Source organism: Sorex fumeus, unplaced genomic scaffold (genome assembly GCF_029834395.1).
Source record: "Sorex fumeus unplaced genomic scaffold, SorFum_2.1 ptg000009l, whole genome shotgun sequence".
Taxonomy (NCBI): Eukaryota; Metazoa; Chordata; class Mammalia; order Eulipotyphla; family Soricidae; genus Sorex; species Sorex fumeus.
The window spans coordinates 14982404-15007691 of NW_026606066.1; the positions used below are offsets into that span (position 1 = coordinate 14982404).

General features: G+C 36.3%; 1 protein-coding gene across 3 annotated transcripts in view; it reads right to left on the bottom strand.

Moving 5' to 3' along the window:
* KCNH7 (potassium voltage-gated channel subfamily H member 7) overlaps nucleotides 1–25288 on the bottom strand; it is a 462509-nt gene that overhangs the window by 124744 nt on the left and 312477 nt on the right. For 2 of the 3 annotated variants that reach the window (XM_056110382.1, XM_056110381.1), the window contains exons 4-7: nucleotides 19808–20236; nucleotides 17341–17361; nucleotides 16905–16928; nucleotides 10537–10751 (exon numbers count right to left, since the gene is read on the bottom strand). In XM_056110382.1, the coding sequence (XP_055966357.1) occupies nucleotides 10537–10751; nucleotides 16905–16928; nucleotides 17341–17361; nucleotides 19808–20236 (689 nt within the window). The remainder of the gene's footprint in view (nucleotides 1–10536; nucleotides 10752–16904; nucleotides 16929–17340; nucleotides 17362–19807; nucleotides 20237–25288) is intronic. The other variant, XM_056110383.1, reaches the window with a different exon arrangement.

A 25288-nucleotide genomic window follows, 5' to 3' on the forward strand; every position in this document is an offset into this window, starting at 1 on the left:
AGCTTGCCAGGCTTTGCGGTACAGGCGAGATACTCTTGGTAGCTTGCCTAGTTCTCTGAGAGGGGCGGAGGAATTGAACTCGGGTCGGCCGCTTGGGCCGCATGTAAGGCAAACACCCTACCTACTGTGCTATTGCTCTGGTCCCTAATCTGATACTTTTCTGATAAACTATCAAACATAGGTAAATATTAAACCTATTAAACATCAAGTTCTTTGAGCCACTCAAGCAAATTAGTCAAACCCAAAGAGGAAGTTTGTTAATAGCTACTTGGTGAGATATAAAAGTTGAAGTATGCAGGCAGGTAGATAGAGAAGGGGAACTTATGCCCTATGGCAAAAAGTTTTTAGACAGTAATAAACCAACTATCCCGAAGGCTGTCAGGATGGACCTTGCGGACACAGGGATTAAGGTCTGATAAGACCTTTACTTGGCACCATCACAGATCCAGAGAAGACTGGACCACCCTCTGGAAATGCTCCAGCAGGAACAAAGGCCAGAAAAGAAATATCTATGAAGATATAAAACCCAGCTCCCAGAAACAAATGCGGCCGCGCGTCATCTTAGTATCTTGTTCTTACTTTGGACAACCTGGCAGGCTACGAATGTAACCTGCCCACAAGGCAGAGTCTGGCAAACTCCTCATGACGTACCCAATATGCCAAATACCAGTAACAATGATGGGTCTTATTCTCCTAACCCTGAAAGAGCCTTGAATATGGCACTTTTTTAAAATCTCAGGGCTAGAACGAAGGAGACATTACCGGTGCCTGCTCGAGGCAATCGACGAACAACAGGATGATCATGATCGTGATCGTGATGAAGATCACAACTACTCCCAACTTTATTCTCTTGGCAACCACCCTAGTATCGTAACTTTGGTAGAAAGTCCCATGTGGGGCAGTTTGGGAGAAAACCTATAAAAGCCAACTTGAACAAAGGAAGAGTATACAAATGTTGCCCGAGCTTATGTGCTGCTTGCTTCCATGTTTTGCTACTGAGTGCATGTGGTGCCAGGGCACTTGTGTTACCCGCATCTTCCCTCTTGAGATGTGTACTTTCATACTTTCATATCTAATGCTGGGATATACATTGGGCCCCCCTCTCCACTCTGGAGAAGCCTGTGTTCTTTTTTGAGCATGTTACTCTCTCTCTCTCTCTCTCTCTCTCTCTTTCTTTACATGCACACACATACACAAACACATATAACTCATAACTTCCTCAAAACTTACAAATAAAATCTTTTGTTTTCTATTTTTTGTTTTTTTTTGTTTTTCTTTTATTTCACTGCTCATCTTCTCCTGAAATTCTTTCTGGGATAAAGGTGAAGAATTCAAAATGCCCGGGTAAAGTCTATGGCTGATAATTTCCTTTCCTGCAAGGAGCAAGGCCATAGTGGTAGATTTCCCTAGCGATTGCCTGGTGGCAGAGATGGATAGAAAAAAGTGGCAGATTTACTTCTCAAGGCTACCACCTCTCTCCTTCCACCTTTGAAAAAGTCACCTGGGCATTCCATTGGCTATATAGGTGAATTATATAAGATTTTGACATTGAAATGGAGGTTGTTTTTGTGGGACTAAGACATTGTCCAGTAAAATTTGATACTATTTCTTGGGTTGAATTGTAAGAAACCTAGAAGGTGTCAGAATCTGAATTGAAGATAGGATTACAATATTATTGAAAAGTATTGCTGTATACAAAACAACTTTTACCTTGTAGCTGTCTCTGAAACTATTTTTCATTGTTGATTTTTCATTTCTTTATTGTGCCACATTCAGCTATGCTCAGACTTTACTCCTGGCTCTGCACTGAGTTTGCTCCTGGAAGTGGTTGAGAGACCTGATGGTATGCCTGGGATGAAACCCAGGTCAACAAGGCAAGTTCCTCACCTGCAGTACAATCTCTCTAGCTCCCTTATTGTTTATTTTTAATGATTAACATTGAAATACATCTTAAATACTGACACTAAAGAAGACTGTATTTATCTAATATAAGGGAAACTACAGAAAACATCAAGGTAACAACTTTATAGATTTATCGAGGTTTAAGAACTATGCAAGAATCATATCCATTTTATAATTTATAGTAATTTGTAGAAATATTAATTAATAAAATCAACTCTATCTTTCAACTTCAAATTAATTTCCATTCTAAAGAAATACTGAATTATAAATATACTTTTGGATTTCTGTCACAATTATGTTTAAATTGAGAGCTACTGAAGTTACATGAAGAGATAATGAACATATTTACAACAGAAAAAGTTCAGTGGGAAGCAAAAATAATAATCCCCGAGCTCCTCATTTCTGAACATTAAGATAATTTAACTTTTTAAAATACACAATAATATGCCAGCACAAAATGAAAATTCATAATCTAAAATTAGCATAAGAAAAAGAGATATAAACAAAATAATGCTGAAATAGTTTCCATATTAACTATGGTTTTCTTTGTCTTTAAAGTCTTTGATGAGTTTTAAGAAAATCCACCCATCCTTTATTCTGCAGTCACTTTCCTTGTTAGTTGTTACTAAATTCTTAAATCATGTCTAAATGCCATGCTACCTTCTGACTAAATTTAGAGAAGAAACAAGGAACCAACATTAATACAGAGAGGGCATGCTTCAGAGATTAACAAATTCACATTTGGAGTCAGATGGTTTCTGCTTGAAGGCAACTTTCATAATGCGCTTTGTGATTTTTTGGTAAGCTGCTTTCTCTCTTGAGTCAAGACTCTTCCTGTATGGAATGAAGATTATTGTAATAACACTAACTTAAAACTGTTAGAGGGTTTAAAATTGATAAAATGACTTAGCACAATAGCTAAGCATAGTAGAAAAAACCTAGTCTATGTTCGCTATTATTAAATGTATCCTATTTTCTATATTAATTTCAATAATATACTAAAATAAATTCCAAATAATGGGTATGAACTTTTGCATAAAAACTCTATATTTATATTTCAAGACTATATGATCATTTAAAAACTCCAAAATTTCTTTTTGACTAAAGTCTCTTTGCAATAGCCTTGAAATTAATTTTCTTGTGTAATCTCCTTTGGGGAAGGTTGTTGGACCACACCTAGCTGTCAGAGCTCATCTGTGCCCAGGGATCACTCCTGACAAGGCTCTAAGAACCATGTGGGATGCCAGATACTGAACCCAAGAGGGACTGTGTGCTAGGCAAGTGCCTTACTGTTCTAACTCTCTGGTTCCTTATGTAATATCTTTAGTGAAAGTATAGGAAAGCTATAGTTGAGGGCTAGCAGCAAATTTCTTTCCATCATCTCTTCTGATTAAATCCTTCTGGTTCAGTTAGGTACTATTATATATCAATTTTTTTCTAAGACTGTTAATACGGTTTAAATTCACTGCACATTCTTATTAAGTAAGAACACATTACAAAACAATTTACTTGTAGTTTGACAAATAATGAGTGTAAAAGAAACTCAAATTCCCTTTATTTTCATAATATGTTCTTGTAGTGGGCTGGAGCGATAGCATAGTGGATAGGGCATTTGCCTTGCACGCAACTGACCAGGCCGACCAGAGTTGGATTCCTTCGCCTTCGATTCCTCCGCCCCTCTCGGAGAGCCCGGAAAGTGTCTCGCCCACATGGCAAAGCCTGGCAAGCTATCCATGACGTAGCTAAACACAGTAACAAGTCTCACAATGTTACTGGACCTGCTCGATCAAATCGATGAACAATGGGAGGACAGGGACAGTGACAGTGACAGTTCTTGTAGTAGCATTACATTAGCACTTGTAAGTGATTGCTGAATGAATAAATAAAACTCTGAATGAAAGAAAGGAAGGAAGAAACTACATTCGAGAGAAACAAGTCAACTCTGTAGGCAAATAAAATTGGATTAATTGTAAATAGTCAATATACAGTGATACAATCTAGAGGATGTGCACACAGGTCAGTCATGATTTTTATAAACATTTTAATTGATGACTCCTCTGTTTGAGGGCAGAGGAGTATTCAAAACTTACTATTGAAAGAAATATAACCAAATATGTGACTTATTTAGAAGAAAGGATCATTCTATATATTGTAAAAGAAATAAAACGAATAGACACATTGAATAAAATGCTGCTATGTGTAGCAGTATATTGAGAATATCTCAAAAAGAATAATTTCCACATATTCCTAACACTATAGAATGGACAACTGAAGTCTTTGAATCATTAAGTTATTTTTAGTGTTTAGGGTTAGATGTTTGATGAATAGCAAATCTACTTCAGATGTGAGTCTGATTAGGAAAATTCACAAACACTATATGAAAAATAGCTATAGGATCATCTTATTTTCAAGTGCTCACACACCATTTCCAGAGGCTGTGTCTGCAGCAGGATTCTTTCAGATTTTAATCCTTACCTTGTTTGATCTCACATGTTCAGTTGGAAGGTTTGTTTGTTATTAAGAGCTAAAGTGAGCTCTGAAAGGAAGATAGAGTTCACTTATATTTTTTCCCTAATTTTTTTGCCTCCCTTTTCTAATCCTTCATCATTTCTGTTCAGAACCATAATTTAAGTGGACCATAAGTTTAAGTACACTGTCTTTGGAATCCTGTCCTGTCACTGAATCTTTTACACTGTAAAAAAAATGTGGAGAAGTATAGGATAACATTGGTTTGTCTTTTCTGCCTTGACGCAGGAAGCTTAGGTTTATTGAATTACTCCCATCACAGTGCTCCCATTCCTCTGTGATTATTTGTAACTTCTTTTCTTTGTGCTCTGTTAACTTGTAACTATTATTTTGCTCTTCTCCTTAAGTTCTTCGCATAGTTAATTCAGAGCAATGTCCTTTTTGTATGGAGACAAGAAGACAGTTAATGCTATGCTTTTGTAACTTGAAAGTTAATTGACTCTGAATAATATTTTCTTCCTGGACATCTGTTCTCTCAACCCAAGCCTCAGTTACTTTTACTTCTGAGCACCCCCAAAGCAGGGTCCCGACGGGGAACTGGATGGACCCAGGGTAAGTGGTGAGCTATGTGCTACCCTGGCATCTATATGGGCCTGGCCAAATTGCCATAATTCTTAACTATAAGTTAAGAGCATGGTCATGGACAAATTCTGTCATGATCCAAAAAGTAATAACTAGATTCAGACTCTGCTAGGGTTAGGAAAGATTAATCTGACCTGAGCACTGTAGTTTGAGTCTGTGGCAAGATGTTCCCAGGAGACCTGCCCTACAAACCTCAAAGTATCTCTTACTGTGCCCATACAAAAAAAAACTAATATTAAGAAGTAGAATTAAGATGTTAATTAAGTTATTGGACTAAGGAGAAGAGGAACACCCCTAGGTGGTATTTCCACCCTTGAGCCTGATGGGCAGTCAGGAAAGGCTTTCTTGTGTTGATTTTGCTACCAGACTGGATGCTGTGTCTGCACCCGGTGTGGGGGAGTTGGAGAGATGAGAGAGTTGGGGAGAGATGAGAGAGCAAGGCAGGGGAGCAAGATGGAAGGCGGAGAGAGGAGTGGGAGAGACAGGAGGAAACGGGAATGAGGAGCAGTGTAAGACTAGAATGGGGGGCTTAGAGATACTGGAAGAGGTGCATGGGGAGAATGGAATACATGACAACTGATCAATCAACTAGCTTGGCCCTCGTTTCCTCCTCCGTCTGTCCCATGATATGGGGCTGTCCTGGCTGGGTGAGAGGCCTGAGACCGCCCAATGCAGGCAGCGAAGGGAAGAGCTGCCGGGCTTGGTGGGCCCGCCTGAGAGTCCCCCCTCCCCCAGGAGATTAAACAGAGAAGCAAATCCTTTTATGAAACAAAACTTCATGAAAAAAAATCAAGACTTAATTATTATATTTTAATGCCCAATGATTTTGTCTTTCATCATACTTTGACTGGATACCTAGGCCATCCTGTGGAGGGGTATTTTATGATTTGAGTGATTTAGAAGCTCTGGGAAAACTATGAAAACACTTCATGGACCTCAGATACTAGATGCTTAGTTCAAAGCATTTCTTAAATGTTAAAACAAATGTTCAAATATTATAGTCCTAAATATAAAAATTACGAGGGATAGTAGAAGCTTTTGATCACGGCTGTTGCATTTTATTCAGAATCCTCAGTTATGTAAATGATAGTGAGGAAAACTCAAAAGGGGGAAAGTTATGCAGCTTTTGTGCCTTAGCTGAGTTTCTCCCTGCCCTCTCAGATAGGTAAGGTAAGGTAAAGGCCCTCCCGTTGATCGTCGATTTGCTCGAGCGGGCCCAGTAACGTCTCCATTGGAGACTTTGTTGTTACTGTGTCTGGCATATCGAATACTCTCGGTAGCTTGCCGGGCTAAGACATTTTGAAGTGCCTTACAATTTGTTCTTTACTCTTCCCCTATCTATTATTCTTACGCTTTTCTACTGGGCCAATTCTTCCATCCCTTTCTTCCTTCCTTCCTAAAGTACTTGCTGGGTGATTTCTTACTGCAATCATTTTCTGAATATGATCATCTTAAAACTTTATTTCCTTCCTGTGGCCCCCTATTCTACTGGTTAATCACCTAGACTCATGCCCCATTTATATGATTTTTAATTAGGGCTTCCTTGGATTCCTGTGGTCCACAGTAAGGCATATGGCTTCTGATAATGAAATGCTATCTTAATATCTTGACTAAAATGTCTCTGAGTCTTTATAGTCTCTGAGTCTCTGGCCCCCTGGCGCCGTGTAATCCCATCAACGGCCAAGACTCAGAGACTATAAAATCCAGCTCCCGGACGAGAACAGTGCAGTCTCCTGCCCCCGTGCCTGGCTGTTCCTCGCCTGGGCCCCTTGGAGGGGAGCGGGTTGAGCTTTCCTCCCCGCCCTGACCAGGGTTCCGGCAGCCGAAGACCTCCAGGACCAGCCACCACCATGCTGAGACCACCCTCCGCACACATGAAGGTACTGGCAGAGGGACAAAGCCACGCGGGTTCCCGGGCCGAGATCTCCAAGCCTACTCGGATTGGAGTCGAGCATCCTCCACCCAGATCCTCCAAATTCCAGTAGGCGGGGGTCACACCCACCACCTGGCCCCCTGGCGCCGTGTAATCTGATCAACGGCCAAGACTCAGAGACTATAAAATCCAGCTCCTGGATTTTATCTTATCAGAACATCTTTTTATGACATCTTATTATCTCATTCTTACTTTGGACAAACTTGCAGGCTATTGAATGTAGCCTGCCCACAGGGCAGAGTCTGGCAAACTCCCTATGGCGTACCAAATATGCCAAATACCAGTAACAATGATGGGTCACATTCTCCTAAAGAGTCTTGAATATAATCTCAGGGCTAGGATGAAAGAGACGTTACTGGGGCCTGCTCGAGGCAATCGACGAATAACAGGATTTCATTTCATTTCATTTCATCCCGGACGAGAACAGAATAACAGGATGATGAAATGAAAAATGAAAATGACTAAAATGTAGAATAAGATTGCCACAGGGAGCTTAGTATTATTGGGTTACACCCATCACAATGCTCCCTAGTCACTCCCATTCCTCTGTTTATCTGTAAACTCTTATCTGTGCTCTCCTCCCCAGCTAGTTAATCACCTTTTCTCCCTAATCACATTCTGTTAGCTTGTAAGATCAGATCCTTCTAAGGACACTGAACTTGTATTGTAAGTTATGTCCTTTGCATAGTTTACCTTAAAGCAATGTCCTTTCTGTATCAACACAGGTGACACAGGAAGATGTTTAACATTATGCTTTGTAACTTGGGAGTTGATTGACTTCGAATAATATTTACTCCTGGGCATCTGCTTTCTTGACTCAGTTGCCCTTAGTTCCTAGCACCCCCAAAGCAGGGTCCCGACGAGGGACTGAATGGACCCAGGGCAAGCTGTGAGCTACCCTGGCATCAAAATGGGCCAGGCCAAAGCGCCATGATACTCAACTATAAGTTGAGGGCATGATCATGGACAAATGCTTCATGATCCAAAAGTAAGTAAGGACGAGACTAGGACCCTGCTGGGGCTAGGAAGACTAACCTGGCCTGAGGACTGATATATATATATATTGCGGAATATGTAGTGAGATGTCCTCAGGAAGAACCAAACTGTCTGTAAGTTTATCTCTTACTGTGCTCATAGAGAATGACATTGCTAGAAATATTAGAAGTAGACTTACTACAACTATTTAAGTAGATTACTAACTGAGGAAAGAATACAGCCTTATTGGGATCCCACCCTTGAGCAGATCTCCTAGTAATCTGAAATAAATCTCTTTAGATGAGATTTAATCCTTGAGTTAATCTCCTCAAGGAGTGGTCTTACCTCTCTTTGCTGATTTGTTAATGTTCAACCCACCTTTGTGGCACCACTCTACATGATTGCTATATAAACTAAGACTGTAAACTCAAAGGGGGCTTGGGCTCAAGAGAGCAGAGACTGAGACTCAGGCTGAGGCTCCGGCAGAGGCTCAAACTGAGGCGCGGGCTTGGGCTCGGCCTCGGGAGCTTGGGCTCGGGAGCTTGGGCTCCAGAGGGCAGAATCAGAGGTGAGAGTGAAGATTGGAATAAACTACAATTGATACCGACCAGCCTGGCCCTTGTTCATTGCTTCGCCTGCCCATCGCCATTGACCTCCCTGGGTGGGGGAAACGGCTTGAGACTACCGAACGCAGGCGGCGGGAGAGATAGAGCGCCGCTGGACCTTCTGAAGACACACACTAAAAGAAGTCAGAATTAAAATACAAAAACACCTGAGATTTATGTTTTTGAAGAGTAATTACAATCCAGGTTGGTAATAATCTAGATACAAATCAAATGTCTCATTAAAATGTCATTTTCCTCTCTAAAAGAAAAATTCTCACAAGCAGAGTAGTATTTTATCCCTAACCTGTGTTCATGTATTACTGTATTCTTTATTAACAGGGGTTCACAATGGCTATATTTACATATGATTTCTCTCCCATAGAGTAGACAGAGTATGGAGCAGGTGCTATCTCTATTTCCCTTATATATCCTTTTTCCTGGCACAGGAGATATGCTGAATATGACAGGATAGGGTAGACCCTGTCGTGTGCCAAGTGCAAGATCATACTTGGGTGCCCATGGATTTTAAGGTGTTTTATTTGACATCAAAAGGAATTTTGAATTCATCTGACATTTTTCAAGCGTTGACTGTCACTTAAATTCTGAATTTCCATCTTCTTATTATGGAAAGATTTGGAAAACTTAATTAGGTATCTTAAATGACTACCATTGGTAGAGGTGAGTGGCAACTTCCTGCTTTAAAGGGGACTCTCCTTATACAATTTGCTATTCTTCCTTCTCCTTCTTTGTGCTATCATACATATTTGTTTTGCTCACTTTTGCCACCAGTAGACCTCTTCTGACTCTAATTCTTGCAGTTAGTCTTCTGTTCCATTTCTAAAATCTCTTAATTTCTATGTATCTATATGATGATTATTACTTATGAAAGAATTTTAAGGTAAAATGATGAAAAATGAAATTAAAACTTATTAAAATAACATTAGTACAAGATTGAGTAGAGTCTTCATTTATCACAATTAAACAAGAATATTAAATGCTAAGGTTCAGTACTAAATAAGTACCAAAATTTATCTCATCTCAAATAAATATATACTGTGCAGGTCTAATTATGATTGAATTTATATTTACATGGCTATGTTAGTCTACACATAAGTTATTTATGGATTTTAATGTGTCCTTTTATTTGTAGTGGCTATGATTACAGAAGTTTTTTAGTTCAAAATATTTCTTGCTCAATGAGATGAAGGTTACCTTTATATTGTGGCAGTTATGAAAAGATTTGCTAAGCAAATTTACTAAGTAAATTGTAAAAGAACTGTTTACTTGACACAAATTTTAAAACCATGAATTCTGAACAATGTAAGTGCATTGTAAGCAAAACCTAGGTACTGCTTAGGTTCGTATTTTGCTATAATAAGTACAAATCATTTTTATCCATTCTTTGAGTCAGGACTCTGGCTAGACAATTCCCTGTTACCCTAGTCCAAGTTGCAACATTTATTTGAAAACAATAAAATATTGTCTCTGTGAAATATATTGTTTAACTCTGCTTTTCATCATCTCAGACAGCTCTTTTCCCAAAGTTAATTGACTTGTATCTAACTCTACTTAGCAGAGTCAGTGCTAAAAAAGGAGGTCAGTCAAAAGTAAATCTCAATTAGTCATGTAAAGATTCAATAGACACATTCATTATATATCTTAAAATAAGCTTTAATAATGTGAGAGTTGGCAGCAAAGCAAAAAATGTCCAATGTAATGAAGAGCAGGTTAAACACTTCTGAAACAAAGAGGACCACAATGCCAAGTTAACCCACTTTGCTCAGTCTTGTTATATAAAACCACATTCCATACTTTTATTTATTGTTTAAATTAGCAGACCATCCATACTACCAAGATAAAAAGGAATGCAATAAAAACAAACAAACAAACAAACAAAACACTAACAAAATTGTTTACCTCCTTTCCTAGCCATTAACAGGAAAAAGAATATGGTTAATGGTTTAGAAAATAACCATAGAAAAAGTTGAAATTAATAACAAAATGGTCTCCTACCTGGGTTACTTTCTCAGTCACATTGTGTGTTCGATCTTTAACCTTGGGTGCAATAATGGTTTTATCTGAAGAAGGAGGGGATGAATTCTTTTTCTCATTTTTGACATCTGAAAAATTCAGAGTGAGCTGTGGAATCTTGTTAATGGTGCTATATTTGTTGAGGTTTGAATCTGACGTGGATCCCAGGAGACTAGACTTGATATGATTAAAAGGACCTACAAAAGGAGAAAATATTTGTAAGACCAGTATCAGGAGAAATAAAGCAAGAGATGGTCCTGAGTAAGATGCTAATAATATATGACCAAGGTGAACTGATCGATGTGTGAATAAATTAGCTAGATGGTATCTGATCATGGGGTTTCAGGCCATTGTCTGTTGCATGTTGTGACTTGTCAGTATCCAAGGATCAGACTGGATTCTGGGTATATACGTAGAGAGCAAATGGTAGCTTAGCTAGTACTCAGTTTTCATTAAAAACTGGAATTAAAGGACAGACTCTATTCCCTATTATTGGCTAACCTCTACCTTCAAAGGATTTCAAGTATTTACTTTTACTTTTCCAGGAATAATCAAGGAAGGAATTTCCAATTTCCTATGGTTGAAATTATGTATACTATGTCATTTCTGAGTGGGAGGTTTATCATATTACTACTTCTCTCTCTCTGCACTGCACAAGTGACAATACAGTTATCTTTCTCACATGCATTTATAATTGATACAAGATGTCCCAAAGAGCTTCTCAAGAAATAAGTCCTAAAAGAAGGAATTTTATATAATACTGAGATATAGAAATATCATGTTTTTTGGTGTGTGTGATCTTGATTATAAACTCTAAGCTCTTATGCAGGACTTATCGATCTTTTCTTCCATAGTTTTGATGTAAGACTAACAATACTTGGGAGAAAAAAATGTTCCCAAAGGAATACTTTATTAAACATAATTTACAACTCAAGTGATCACATCTAGGTAGTAGGACATGTTTGGGGTTGATAGTACCTGGTCAGTATTATTAATTGCTACTTTTTAAAACAAACTCAAAATTAAATTCCCACAACTTAGTTACCTTATAGTTGGAAGTTTGTGCCCTTTGACCAATCCTGGTCACTTCTTATATTTCTTTCCTAACAAAGACAATTTGGCAAGGCATCAGGACATCTAGATTCTTGTTGAGGAGGCATACACTGAGCAGTTTCATCTCCTTTTGAGATGAATGTATTGTCTGTTCCTTAGGGAAAGTCAGAAAATGCACCAAACAGTTTCCTGTACAAAAGGTAATGTTACTTATCCTATCATTTAAGCCTTAAAAATTATCATCAGGAAGAATTTTATACATGGCCCGAGTCCACAGCTGCTCTTATAAAGCAGTTATCTTTCTGTTATAGAGTATTCTTAAAACATAAAAATTGTGTGAATTAACTTGATAGACAGCACATTTCCCTGTATGCTATATCTCTTCCCGGTTCAGAATGGAAATAACACATTTTAAGGATTAGAATGCACAAAGTAAGGTATAAATACACAGATCATATGTTATAACTTAATGGTTACCTAATATGTAAAAACATGTTAATATTTGATTATTATAAAAGTTTGAAGTGGTTGTAAGAGAATGCTATAAAATTAACTAGAATTCCTTGAGGTATATTCAGTAATTCTTGAGTTTTATTCATGATGAGAAAGAACCGAGTCAATCTAGATGACAAATGTCATTGAATTCTTTGGATATTTATTGCCTAGTATGTTCTCATTTGCATATAGAGTCTCATTTCTTTTTGATTTATATGACTAGGGTAGAAATAAGAACCAAATTGAAATTAATCTCTCCTTCAGATAGCTCTCTGGTAGAAACTGTTATTTAAATCTGTCTTTGTAGAAGTTCTCTTCTATTATACACCGCTAATTTATGATTGTAACATATCCTAAATAGTATTTTCTACATAGGATGTAGCATTCTATGGCTATATCCCAAGTCCATATCCAAATATAAAAGAATCTATAAATTATTCTAAGATGCCAGACATTTTAGATGCTGCCTTTTCCCTAACACTGAGGCCATATTTTCATTCTATAGGTAATTTTATCGCACAAAGGAATACCAACAGACACAAATTAATTTTAAAACTCATAGTACTATCTTTGATTTATCTTATTTCCAGCTATTATATTAGTATTTCTGTATCAAATTGTCAACAAAGTTGTTTTAAATAAATGAATAAATCATAGATATATGTAAAAGAAAAATATATTTATTTACTTAAAATATATATTTATTTATCATATATAAAAGACACAGTTAGTATACTTTGGTTACACTATTGACTACCAGTGCCAATAACGTCACTGAATTTTGACACTGATAAGCATGTGGTTTCCAATATGGAGTACTTTACCCCTGGGGATCTGAAAAGTACATCTTTGGCTGCTTTTAACAATGGAAGAATACTATTGCCTCAACTTGAAAACTTATTTAGCATATCTTAATAAATATCGTAAAAACTGGTTCACGATAATCTGAGTCTTGAACATGTTTTACAGAAAAAAGTACAACATATTTTAAGTTTTGGGTGGGGGGATTGTTTGGGTCACACAGGGCTCACTTCTGCCTCTGTAAGCAGGGATCATTCCTGTATAACATATACTTAATTACCATTGAACTCGCTAGAATGTCAACTACCAACTAGAGGAAAAATTTTACTTCTTATATTTTCCCCGGAACTTGATGAAAAGTTGTTGAGTACTTCAGAAAATTCTATCACTTAGAACTGTATTCCTTGTAGCACTTAAATTGCCAATATCAAATTTCAGCTGAGGGAACAGTCTGTGCTTGTAGCTGTGATGTGGAAATATGTAAGTGAAGAGGCTTGATATTTTTAAGCAATGTTGGAGCTAAATATTTAATGTGCAGAAAATTATAGGAATCACATAAACAATAATCAGTAAAAGTATTTGAAGTGCATTTCATATTATTGTCCTACTCTAAATTGATGTGTGATATAATGAAAGTTATCTACATGGACGATTTTAAACACTTGGAATTAACTATTTGTCTTGGTGATTTTTGCCTGTTGATTTTCAGTCTCACTCACTGCTTCCTAAAATATACTACAGCTTCTCCAATTCTTGATTATTTCCAATCTATATCCCCCATTACTTCTGAAGGCATTCGAAATGCAAGGCCTTTTCATATATATATATTTTTTTGTCATCTCACTTGACTGCTGAGGTCTTACTCCTGGATCTGTGCTCAGAAATCAATTCTGTCAGGGCTCAAAAAACTGTAAGTGGTGCTAGGAATCTAAACCAGGTTAGTAGAAGCAAAAAAAGTGCCCTATCAATTGTATTATCCCTCCATCCCTTATAAATACTTTTTTGTACAAGTATTATAGAATGATTTAATGTACTGACATTTAATAGTATTTATTCTGTGCAGCTCATTATTGTACATTATAACATAGGGAATCATTTTGCTATTATATGTTAAAGCAGGTATAATTCCTTTGTGATGATATGGTACATCCTCATTCCCCCAGTTTATTTTGGTATATTTATTCATAGCTTAGTTATTTCTTTTAAAATTAATATGTAGGTAAACCTGTTATGTTATTTATCCCAACAGTGGTTTTAATTTTGTTATTTACCTGTATTTTTGTTTTATTTCTAATTATGTATGAACTGCTTTCAATGTCCTTAATAGTCTGAAGCCATTTTTATCATTATCTGTATATGTACATGTTGTTCAGTACAATTATACTTGAACATAAACACATTAAGATACATGTAACATTATTACAAACTTCTTTTTGTTTCTTCTTCATATCACTGTTAATAATGTTGATCTTCATAATCAGTTAAATCTACTTCTGAATATTTCAGAATATGAAAATTAGTATAAATAAAGTATTTGTTAAGTCCACAGAACATCAATTCTGAAGATCTGAGAAACTACTGGTCACTGCATATTATTTTAAAATCTAGATTTAAAATACTGAACTTCATTGTAGTCCATATTTTATTGTCCCTTATTTATTGGTGAAAAATTCTTCTAATGCTATTACTTTAGTCAGCTTTTGTTTCTTTTATTTAAGTTCACGATGTTAGAGATTTAAGATATATTTTTGTTTAAATCAGTACTTTTAACAAATACAATAGAACTAAAATTATTACTTGAGGTAATTCATGCATGCTTAGATAAGACATTGTCAATCGATTTAATCCTGCATAACAGACACCATTACAGTAATCTCCACTGGTTTTGAAGTAGATTTATAGACAAAAGTCTGCTTGTGTCTGTAAGTTGGTCAGTGTTGACTTTGATTACTCTAAAGTTTTACTCAGCTCCAATGGGGGAAAATCTCTAACTTTAAGATAAGTGTTAGCATCATGTTTGTTTTACCAATGCAAACTTAAGAAGACAGAATATGGGGGCAATATGGAATAAAAATCAAGGACTAGAAATCAGAACACAGGGTTTCCTACCTCCTAGGTCTATATTCAGAGAGGCCTTGGTTGAGGACTTAAAGGTGAAAGGCAGCCTCCCTGAGAGTGATCATGAACAGATGGGATTTAGGATTCTAATGAAAGAAAGGAGAAAAACCTGCAAAACAAAGTAAATGAATTGAAAGAAAATAAATGGGCAGAACTAAATGATGTAATATATCAAGTGTAAATGAATGTAAAACGTAAAAGTATAGAGGAGGAGAGATGTTTAGAGAAGCATTTTCAAAATGGATAAACAATTATCCAATATACTAGTAGAAGATAGAAACAGGTGACCAAATCGACCAAATCAATGGCTGAATAAAACTTAATGTTCCATTTTTTTCTAAAATTTTTATTTATTTATCTTTTTTCATTTTTGGATCACATCCTGCTGGGGATTAAATTAGGCCCCACTGCGTGCAATAAAGCACCTCAGTTCCTGTACTCTCTGACCCTGAAAACGCTAATATTTTAGAAGTGTGAGGTTAAGTATAAAATAGTTCCATCTACAAAGTAATAGCATGCATTTAGACGTCAAAGTGAAGACTATTTCTCAAGTAAGGTTATTTAAATTTTTATGATGAAATATTTAAATTTATCATGAGTTACAAGAATATATTTTCTTTTAGATGATGTTGGAAGAGTACTTAAGACAGCTGATAGTTTTGGGTTTTTTTGAAGCTGTTTTCCTAATAGTATCATTATTCTTGAGAGCCACATGGGTCTAACAAAGAATAAACCAAAGGATTAAGATTCCTTTCATATAATTAATTCTGTATGCAATATTTCTTATTTTCATTATCATTTTTACTCAATGACAGTTGCTATTTTAAAGTGGGGATTGGGTTGGAGAGCAAACGGATTGTTTATGAGACAAAAATAAAATTACTGTAGTTTAAATAGCAATTATGTAAACTATTAGCTTGAAAAATGTGCAAATTCACTTTTCTATTTACTGAGAAAAATAGATTAATTTATCATTGTGTTTAAAAGGGTTTTTAAAAATAATTTCTAATATTTTATTGATATTTATGAAATTGCTAATTCCAGTCATATGAAATATAGGAAAATTGTTAAGAGCTGTCTGTATTGTTTCATTAGGCTATATTTTCAACTATGTCAAGGGAAATCAGCACCCAGAACTGACACTACTTTGGGTTCCTTTTTAGAAAACACAATGCAATGCCCAGAGTAGAATAATTATGTAGATGAAATCCCACACCATTATTTGAGGTCATCTGCATAAATTCTTTCTGAATTGTCTTACAAAATAAAGCTGAAATGGGGAAATCCATCACAATTTTTCTTATTTTCAAATTACCTTGGGCTGCTGACTAGAAAATAGCTTTAGCTTCTAGTTGTATTAATTCACAACCATCACTGGCTCTGAATTAATTAGGGAAGTAATTAAGAAATCAATATACAAAATTTTGAAATGATCAGGGTAGCAGTAACATACAGAAGAAGCCAAAACAGTAAATTCTAAGTAGTCACGGTTACTGGTGGAGACATGTCCATGCAACACACATGCACAAAATGAGTCATTGTCATCATATGCACACTCACAGCAGCATGCAATGTCCTATGTTAAAAGACTAAGACCTCAGAGTTGTAAATTTAAATGAGAATAATAAGACTATTTTATTTTGTGATTCCGCATCTCTTATGAGACTGTACAAAAACAAAAGGAAATTTCAAGTTTTAGTCATATTTACATTTGTCCAGAGGTATCATCAAATTAGTCATTATCCTACAGATACTGTAGGTCATGCCAGTGATTTAAGACTTATATAGAACACAAGTAAAAATGATTGAAATGTAATACTGGAAAATAGAAAACGACTATCATGCATGTACAGTTTACTACTACAGTAAGCTTAAAATCATACCCCCTGCCATCCAGGAACGTGAAACTAGTTTTAAGGAAACAAAAGAGGAACAAGTAAAGTGATGCTGTCATTTAGCACTTAGCTCATTTTGCTTTAATCTTGTACTTTTTTTGAAAGAGGCTTTTGAGCCTCTTTCACACTGGATTACTTTTAGCTTAAGATTTTGTTTCTTTGCAAAGAATTTAAATATTTAGGAGGTGTTCATTATAGACCTAGGCTTATGCTTCCTGCAAAAAAAAGTCCTCAGTCATTTTTATGACACATTTGAGAAAATGAAGTCTCCAACGAAATCAAGCCATGATATCTCCACCAGGCACCTGGACTAGCTAGGGGCAGCATGATGTTGCATTTAACAGGGCATACAGCAGGCAAGTTAACATGCCAAGTAAAGGGGCATTTTGAGCATCAGGTAATAAAATTTGAGTTCATACATTACCTTTGATATTTCGACCATTGTCTGTTTTGAGCGCATAGGATAAAAAGAGAGAGCAAGAAAGAGAGAGAGAGAGAGAGAGGAGACTAAAATCATGCTACAATACCAAATTGTAATTGTAAAAACAAACTGAGAACACAAGATAAAATGCTCGCACTTTGAAAATTTATATTTGAAATGGACATTTTGTTTAGCTAACGAAGTAAAATGACTTGCACTATAAATGATATATTCCATAATAAACATTCAGAGTTCAAATATATGAAACATTAATCTCACTTAAATGAATTCCAAGATAAAGATTCTATAATTGCCACAGTTGGAGAAAGATGCCCAGCTGCCTACAGTTGGTACAAAATTTTAACTTTGTCAGAGTCTATTTTGTTTCTTCTAACTAGCAGTTAAATACTTTCAGAGAAAAACTATACAACATTTTATATGTTAACTATGCATTTTCATACAATTTAACCTAGTATGTTTGTAAAAAAACTTCTGAAAGCATAGTTTACCTTAGGAAATCAGCTTGTGTTATTAAACAAATTATTAACTGAACCTCTAACACATATGTATTTTAAATATACCAAATTGTACTAAAAGAATTATTTGTAGGCAAAATAATTGCGAGAAGTCCATGAGAGAGTTAAATGATTAAAGGCCACTACAACTTATTTTTTCATATTTCACTTAGTGCAACATATAAAAAATTTATATTAAAATGAGACAAAGTATTTTCAGATTTGAAATTAACAACTGAATCTTTGTTGTTTTTTGCTACCAATAGGATATGCTTTACTTGATTTGAAACAAACAAGATTAAAATAACTACAGTCATAAAACTATTAACAAAATATATCCAAGATTTGAAAATTCTGTTCTATATCAATGCTAATGCTGTGTGTGTCTGAAATCTTGGGATATATTATAATTGTTTCAAGGCTTACAATTGGAGCAATTTCAACAGTATAATATGTTGACTTGCTAATGCTGATATTTTCTGGACAGGGATAAAGAAATAAAGTTGTGACCTCAGATGTTAATTATTTTCCCTTCCTGAGGTGTTCATAAAAATGCAAATAGGGTTAGTAGAAGAGAATTTGGTTACAAAGAATTATGTTCATCAAAACTGTGCCCAAAATTATTAGTAAAGTAGCAACTACCTGCAAGTAGTTAACAATTATATCTACTCAGTAACCTGGAAATTACACATAAAATTTTTAAATTTCCAACAAACTAGCAAAATTTATATAACTAATGTTGCTTTGCTATTCTAAAATGAAAATTTTAAACCAGAAAAAGAAACAAATTGCCTAGTTGCTTTGTGAATTCTGTAGATATACCTGGGTTTTAAGGCAGACACTGGGATTAGCTGGTTTCGTTATCTTGGACCAATTATTTATTTAACATATATAAGCCTAGTTTCCCATCTATAAAAGGTTTCAGTGAAAGTTCCTAGTCATAGAGTTGTTACGAGAATTAAATATGACTTAATGTGTGTCAACCACCTACTTTAATTTTAATCATAATATATACTAGGTAAAGGTAAAGGTAAAGGCCCTCCCGTTGTTCATCAATTTGCTCGAGCGGGCCCAGTAACGTCTCCATTGGAGACTTTGTTGTTACTGTGTCTGGCATATCGAATATGTCACAGGGAGCTTGCCAGGCTCTGCCGTGTGGGCGAGATACTCTTGGTAGTTTGCCGGGTTCTCCGAGAGGGGCGGAGGAATCGAACTTGGGTCGGCCATGTTGGCTGCGTGCAAGGCAAATGCCCCACCGCTGTGCTATCGCTCTTATCTATGGTCATGTTAATGATTAATTGTCTTTTCTTACTGACTTTTAAGCATCTCTATGTTCACTACCAGTTAATATAAAATCTTAATTTTAAAAGAGTGGAGAGAAATATACGAATTCATACTTTGTTCTTTTGACTGATTTTGGTTAAGAACAAGAGTTTCAGATTTCCTTTACCCAATTTCCCAACTATAATCTTTCTACTTTTCCTTACCTATCATTCTCATTTTAACCCTAATTAGTTTATAGTTTTCTGACAATTCAATACATAACACTTCATATACCTCTTATTTTGGAAAGAATAAGTCAATAAAACAATTCAGTGATTGAGAGGAGTATTTCCAGAACTTGGCTGTTTGCTAAATGAAGCAAAATTAATTATTCTTGAGATGATAGTCATTATGTATGTATATCTATCATAAAATAATCATTAACTAACAGTTCATAAAATAGGCAGATAATGGTTATCATAGTATTTCAGATACACAAAGAAGTCAGGAGAAACACAAACATTTACTCAGGCTCAGGTGAAGTTAATGACAACTCTAGAATTCATAATTCTATTTGTATTAATTCACTTTTCTTACTCTAAGACATAAAATTAGTGCCAAGATTTTAAAAAAATATAGTAATCACCTTTCATAACCCACTAATACATCATTTCATATTTAAACAAACATACCTTCGCTGGCATGTCGGTCTCTAAATATATTCTTGGGGTGGACGCTGAATCCTTCTATATCATGAACTGAAGAAGCCCTCCGTATACTACAAATGCTTTCCTTGGACCTGGCATGAGTCAGCTGGGAACTTGACTGCAACATGTCAGGGTAGAGTCGGTCCCATTGCCTTTTGGGTGAGGAATGATCAAGTGGTCCAGATATATTCACCAAAGGAGAACATTTGCTGGACTGTATCAAGGCTTTTGTATCATCTGCTTCTGAGGGACTGCAACTTTCTTTTGTAGGAGACTTAAAGTGCTTCATCGCTACTGAATCATCACTGTGTTTAGAGGAATCAATTACTACCATGTCAGGATCTTCTTGTGGCAAGGACTGTTTTCTATAAGTAAGAACTCGGAGACCAGGAAACTTGAACCCAAAAAGTTTTCCTATAAATGAGACAGAAAGGCCATTATATAAGGCAAAAATATGAATACAGAAATAGAAAAATATAAAATAAACATTATTGGAAAATTTAAGTAACATGTATTCATGACTTGAGTCACAGAATGAGGAATATAACAGATAAGTTTTCTGAGATGAATATGAAGTATCATAAAAGTAGCAAGAGCTGAGGAAATGGTTAGTGATATGATTTCATATTTTTTGGATTACATGAGGTATTTTTTTCAGTAAGGTTTAAACCTAGACACTTTACATACATTTTTCAGGGAATTTAAAGAAGCACATTTTCAAAAGCAAAAGAAGGAATGGAGAACCATGCAGATACAGAAATATACATAGTATATTTCTGAGTGAGATGGGGAAAGGAGTTGGCTTTACAAATCTAGAAAGTTTGCATATGGGTAACATGTATTTTGCATATAAAGACATTTGGCTTCAGAGAATGATATACTGTAAAGGTAAAATTATTTTTCTAATGTTTTTGTTTCAAATCCTGAGAATTCCATTCATCGCCAACCTCCTTTCTTTTTTTCTTCTGATAACCACTTTTTTGTTGTAACCATCTAAATGTCGTGGTATATTTTATCATTCATTTACTTATTTCTTTATGAAATTTGAAAGAAATCACCATTTGTTTTCATCAGAATTATTTGACTAATAATATTGGCATAATCTATGTTTTGTGAAAATAACATATATGTATATATACATATTTAAGTTACATTGGTTATACATAACACTTCTTTATCCACTAATTGGTCCATTTGAATTTTGGTTAGTTTTATTACATTAATTGTGAATAATGGGTACATAGATCTCTTCACATTTCATATATCATGTTTCTATATTCTTTGGGAAAATTCCAAAAATGAGCTAGCTGAATGCTATGGTATTTTAGCTCTTAAATTTTTGAAGACTCTTAATACCCTTTTTCATAATGGTGTTACCCTTTTACAAACATGAGGGTTCCAACCCCCCATCCTTAATAATGCTTATTGCTTCTCACTTTTATTTATTTATTTATTTATTTTCGAAAACATCCATTACCATGAGTGTGAGGTGATTGCTCACTGTAGGTTTATCCAATACAAGTGCTCTACCCACTGTACTATTATTTTGGCCTTGGTGTTCTGTTTTATGTCTACACCCTCTGGTTCTCAGAGACTATTCCTGGTTCTGTGCTCATGACTGAACTCTGACAGTGTTTGGAGGATCATATGCTGTGCTAGGAATTCAAAGAGGGGTTGAGAGCATGCAAAGCAGCCACCTTGCGCCATGTATTATGTTTTCATCCCTCTCTTTTTAACATTTGTGACAGTTGATAATTTTACATTTGTTTATTTTTCTACATTTTCCTCTTTTAGTGGGAAATACAGGGCCTTTGTTTTTGGGTTTTTTTTTCTTTTTTTTTTTGCTCACCAAATCACAACCCTGACAGATGCTTGAGCATAACAAATAAATTTTCATAAGCATATTAATACTGGTGATGTTCTTCACTTTACTGTGGAAAAATGAGGATATTTAATTGCACTACCTGAATAAGAGAATCTTAGCTTCCTGGAGTTGTATCGATGCACATTTACAAAACAAAAATGTTCGGTGAAACAGAATTCAGGAGCTCATATGAATAGCAATCTTTATGATACCTTGGACTTAAATATAGCATTAATTGTTAACACACCTTGTTTTTTGGCAAAATCAATTAATCACTAGCATTCTGATTCCTGAAATACACAGAAATGTTTTTAAACTATCATCTATTGAACATACCCTTTACAGAAATCTCAGGCTTAAATAGGCTAATTTATTATTTCAAGCTTTGATTGGGGGGCTAGCAGTAACACCATTAAATATAATTGAAATCAAATTTATCTTTCTGGGTATGTATGATACAATATTCAAATAAACTGCAAGTGCATTCAATATTAAACTCTGGATTAATAAAGTGTAGTTGAGAGTATACAATCTGCACAAATAGGATTAAATAACAATGCATCATGGCAATGATTTTGCAACCATTTTTACATAATTCTACTAACAACTTTTATATGTTCAAATGAATTGTCAAATTTAAAATCAGTGAACTACAACAAAGTCATTTGATTACTTTTTAATGCACATTAAATTGAGTTATAAAGCAGTTTACAATCAATTCTGCAAGCTTATAATGCGCTGAAGGTCAATGCTTACTTTTACTCATTTTTCATCAGCCACTTTACTCTCCTCCTTTAAAAATAATTTGCTGCCTTTTTGGAATTAATGACCACACAGGCATTTAGTTGCTTCTATAGTTTAATCATACCCAAGGTAGTACAGATGGTCTTTTCTGCATCACTAGGTTAATAGGACCATGTTATATTGCATTACAGATTTAGTTGTCTAACTGCAGTTCATCTGGAAAGAATTTTGCTCAATGCTAGTACATGCAAACATAAAATATTAAATAAAGATAAGAGTATTCTATTATGGCTCTTAATGCTAAAAAGCACCATTGCAAGTTAAGTCTCCATAGTTCTATTTCAAAACACAATTTATAGTATAGTCTAAACAAACATTAATTTGTAACCAGGTAATTGGCACTGAATATAAGTGATGTTTTTCTTTTTTAGAAAAAATTCTCATAGAGGACTTTGTAAGGAGATGGTTTCTCACACCTAAATATTTAAGAACTCTGTGACCTCGGACTCCAAGTTCAACGGACCCAGGAACAGAGATCCTCTGTCTGCTCCCAGCAGCCTGGCAGACCTCTATTACCTCCACTACCTCCACTACCCTGTGGCCACGGCACTGTAAGCTGAGACTCATGCATGAGTGAAGACCCATAGAACCAGGGAAGCTGAACTCTGTGAGTTCGGATTCAAGTCTCAACGGGCCCAGGAACAGAAACCCTCTGCCTGCTCCCAGCAGCCCAGCAGACCTCCATTACCTTCACTACCTCCACTACTCAGCTGCCACCATGTTCAGGATGCTGTCCAGACGATAAACACTTAATATAAGGTTACTGCACCATATTTGATGGGGTTCAAACGTGGTTTGAACCATGGGAATGCCTTCAAGAATGATTAGAGGCTGCCCTAAAAGCCTCTATCCCTCTCGGAGAGGTTAGTAATCTACTGAGAGTATCCTGCCCACACGGCAGAGCCTCACAAGCTATCCGTGGTGTATGTGATACGCCAAAAACAGTAAATACAATGGGTCTCATTCCCCTGACCCCGAAAGAGCCACCAATATGGCTATGTTAAGAAGGATGACGAAGGAGAGGCTGAAAAAATCGCAGGCTGAACTAGGTTGCCAAAATGAAGAAGGACAAAAATGACTGTCTGTACTTTCAATGCACGTATGCTGGCATCGAATGCATTCATTGAGGATCTGATGGTGCAAGTGCAAACGATCAAGTACAACATCATTGGTCTGACCAAGATGAGAAGGCATCAATCACATCATGAAGGGCAACCATGCGAGCAAGCTGTTTTCCATAAAGGTTTCAGCACAATCGACCAAATCCACACGATAACCAAGCTCATTGAGGTTTCTCAGGAGTTCAAGATGCCAATCTGTCTAACATTCATTGATTTAAAGAAGGCCTTTGATTCTGTTGAGACAGAAGCAGTCATCGGAGCCCTAGCCAAACAGGGCGTTCAAACTCAATACATCAGGATCTTCTGTGAGCTGTATTGTGGATTCACTACCAGGATCTCACCATTCTACAGGGAGGTGATCATTGACGTCAAGAGAGGGTTTCAGCAGGGTGATACCATTTCACCGAAACTCTTCAGTGCCACCCTCGAGAACGTCATGCAACGACTGAAATGGGGAGGAATGGGAGTGAAGATAGACGGTTGGCTACTACACCACCTCCACTTTTCTGATGACATCATTCTAATAACACCAAACATTAGCCAAGCAGCACAAATGCTGGCTGCCTTCGACCATGAGTGTGGAAAGGCGGACTATAGGTGAATCTCAAGAAGACAATGTTTATGAGAAACAGCCTCATTCCTGATGCCTCATTCACTCTCAACAGAACGAACATCTCCGAGCAACAGTTATGTGTACCTAGGTCGATAAGTAAACATGACAAATGACCTGAGTTTTGCAGGAGGAAGAGTGGCTTGGAATGCCTTCAAGAAAGTCAAAGAAATAGCTAAGAGGATGAAGAACCTCTGTCTCTGGCACATCTCTTCAATTCCACAGTTCTTCCTGCATTAACATATGCCTCAGAGACTTGGGCCCTACGAAAACAGGATGAGAACGCTATTTGGGTCTCCCAAAGAGGAATAGAAAGAGCTATGCTTGGAGTATCACCATTCACTCAAATGAGAGAAAGAATCCGGAATTCCGACCTCCGTCGATGATCAAGATTCAGGGACACTGTCTTGTTTGCCAAGGTGTCGAAAATCAGATGGGCTGGACATGTAATGGAGACGACCGCTGGACTAGATCTGTTACTGACTGTTTTCCACGGGACGTCAAAAGATCGTGTGGCCTCCCATGTATGAGATGGTCAGATTTCTTTGTCAAGACCCTGAATGATCGTTTTGAGGCTGTTCATATTCCTAGAATGAGCACACGCCATTGCTACACTAGCATATGACAGGGACGAATGGAGATGTTACTGGTACCCACTTGAACAAATCAATGAGTAATGGGATGTCAAGTGATCAAGTAATCAAATATTTAAGAAAGGGTACATTGCCCTCCATGGACTGTTGAAAAGAAAAAAACAGAATATTGTCAAAACCCGGCAAGTCTCATTCAGTGTAAATTAAGAATTGATCTGGTTAACCTGATTCATGACTAGCAAACAGGGCAGTGCAACCAGTGCAGTCCTGGTGTTAGTGCAAAAAACATATACCAAGGAATGGAATGACTTACTAAATACAAGACTCATTAAAGGAGTAAATATAGGGGCCAGAGAGATAGTACTGCTGGTGAGGCATTTGCCTTTCACAAGGGAAACTGGCTTCAATCTCCACACCACGTATTTGAGTACCATCATGGGTGATCTCTGATCACAGAGCCAAGAGTGAGCCCTG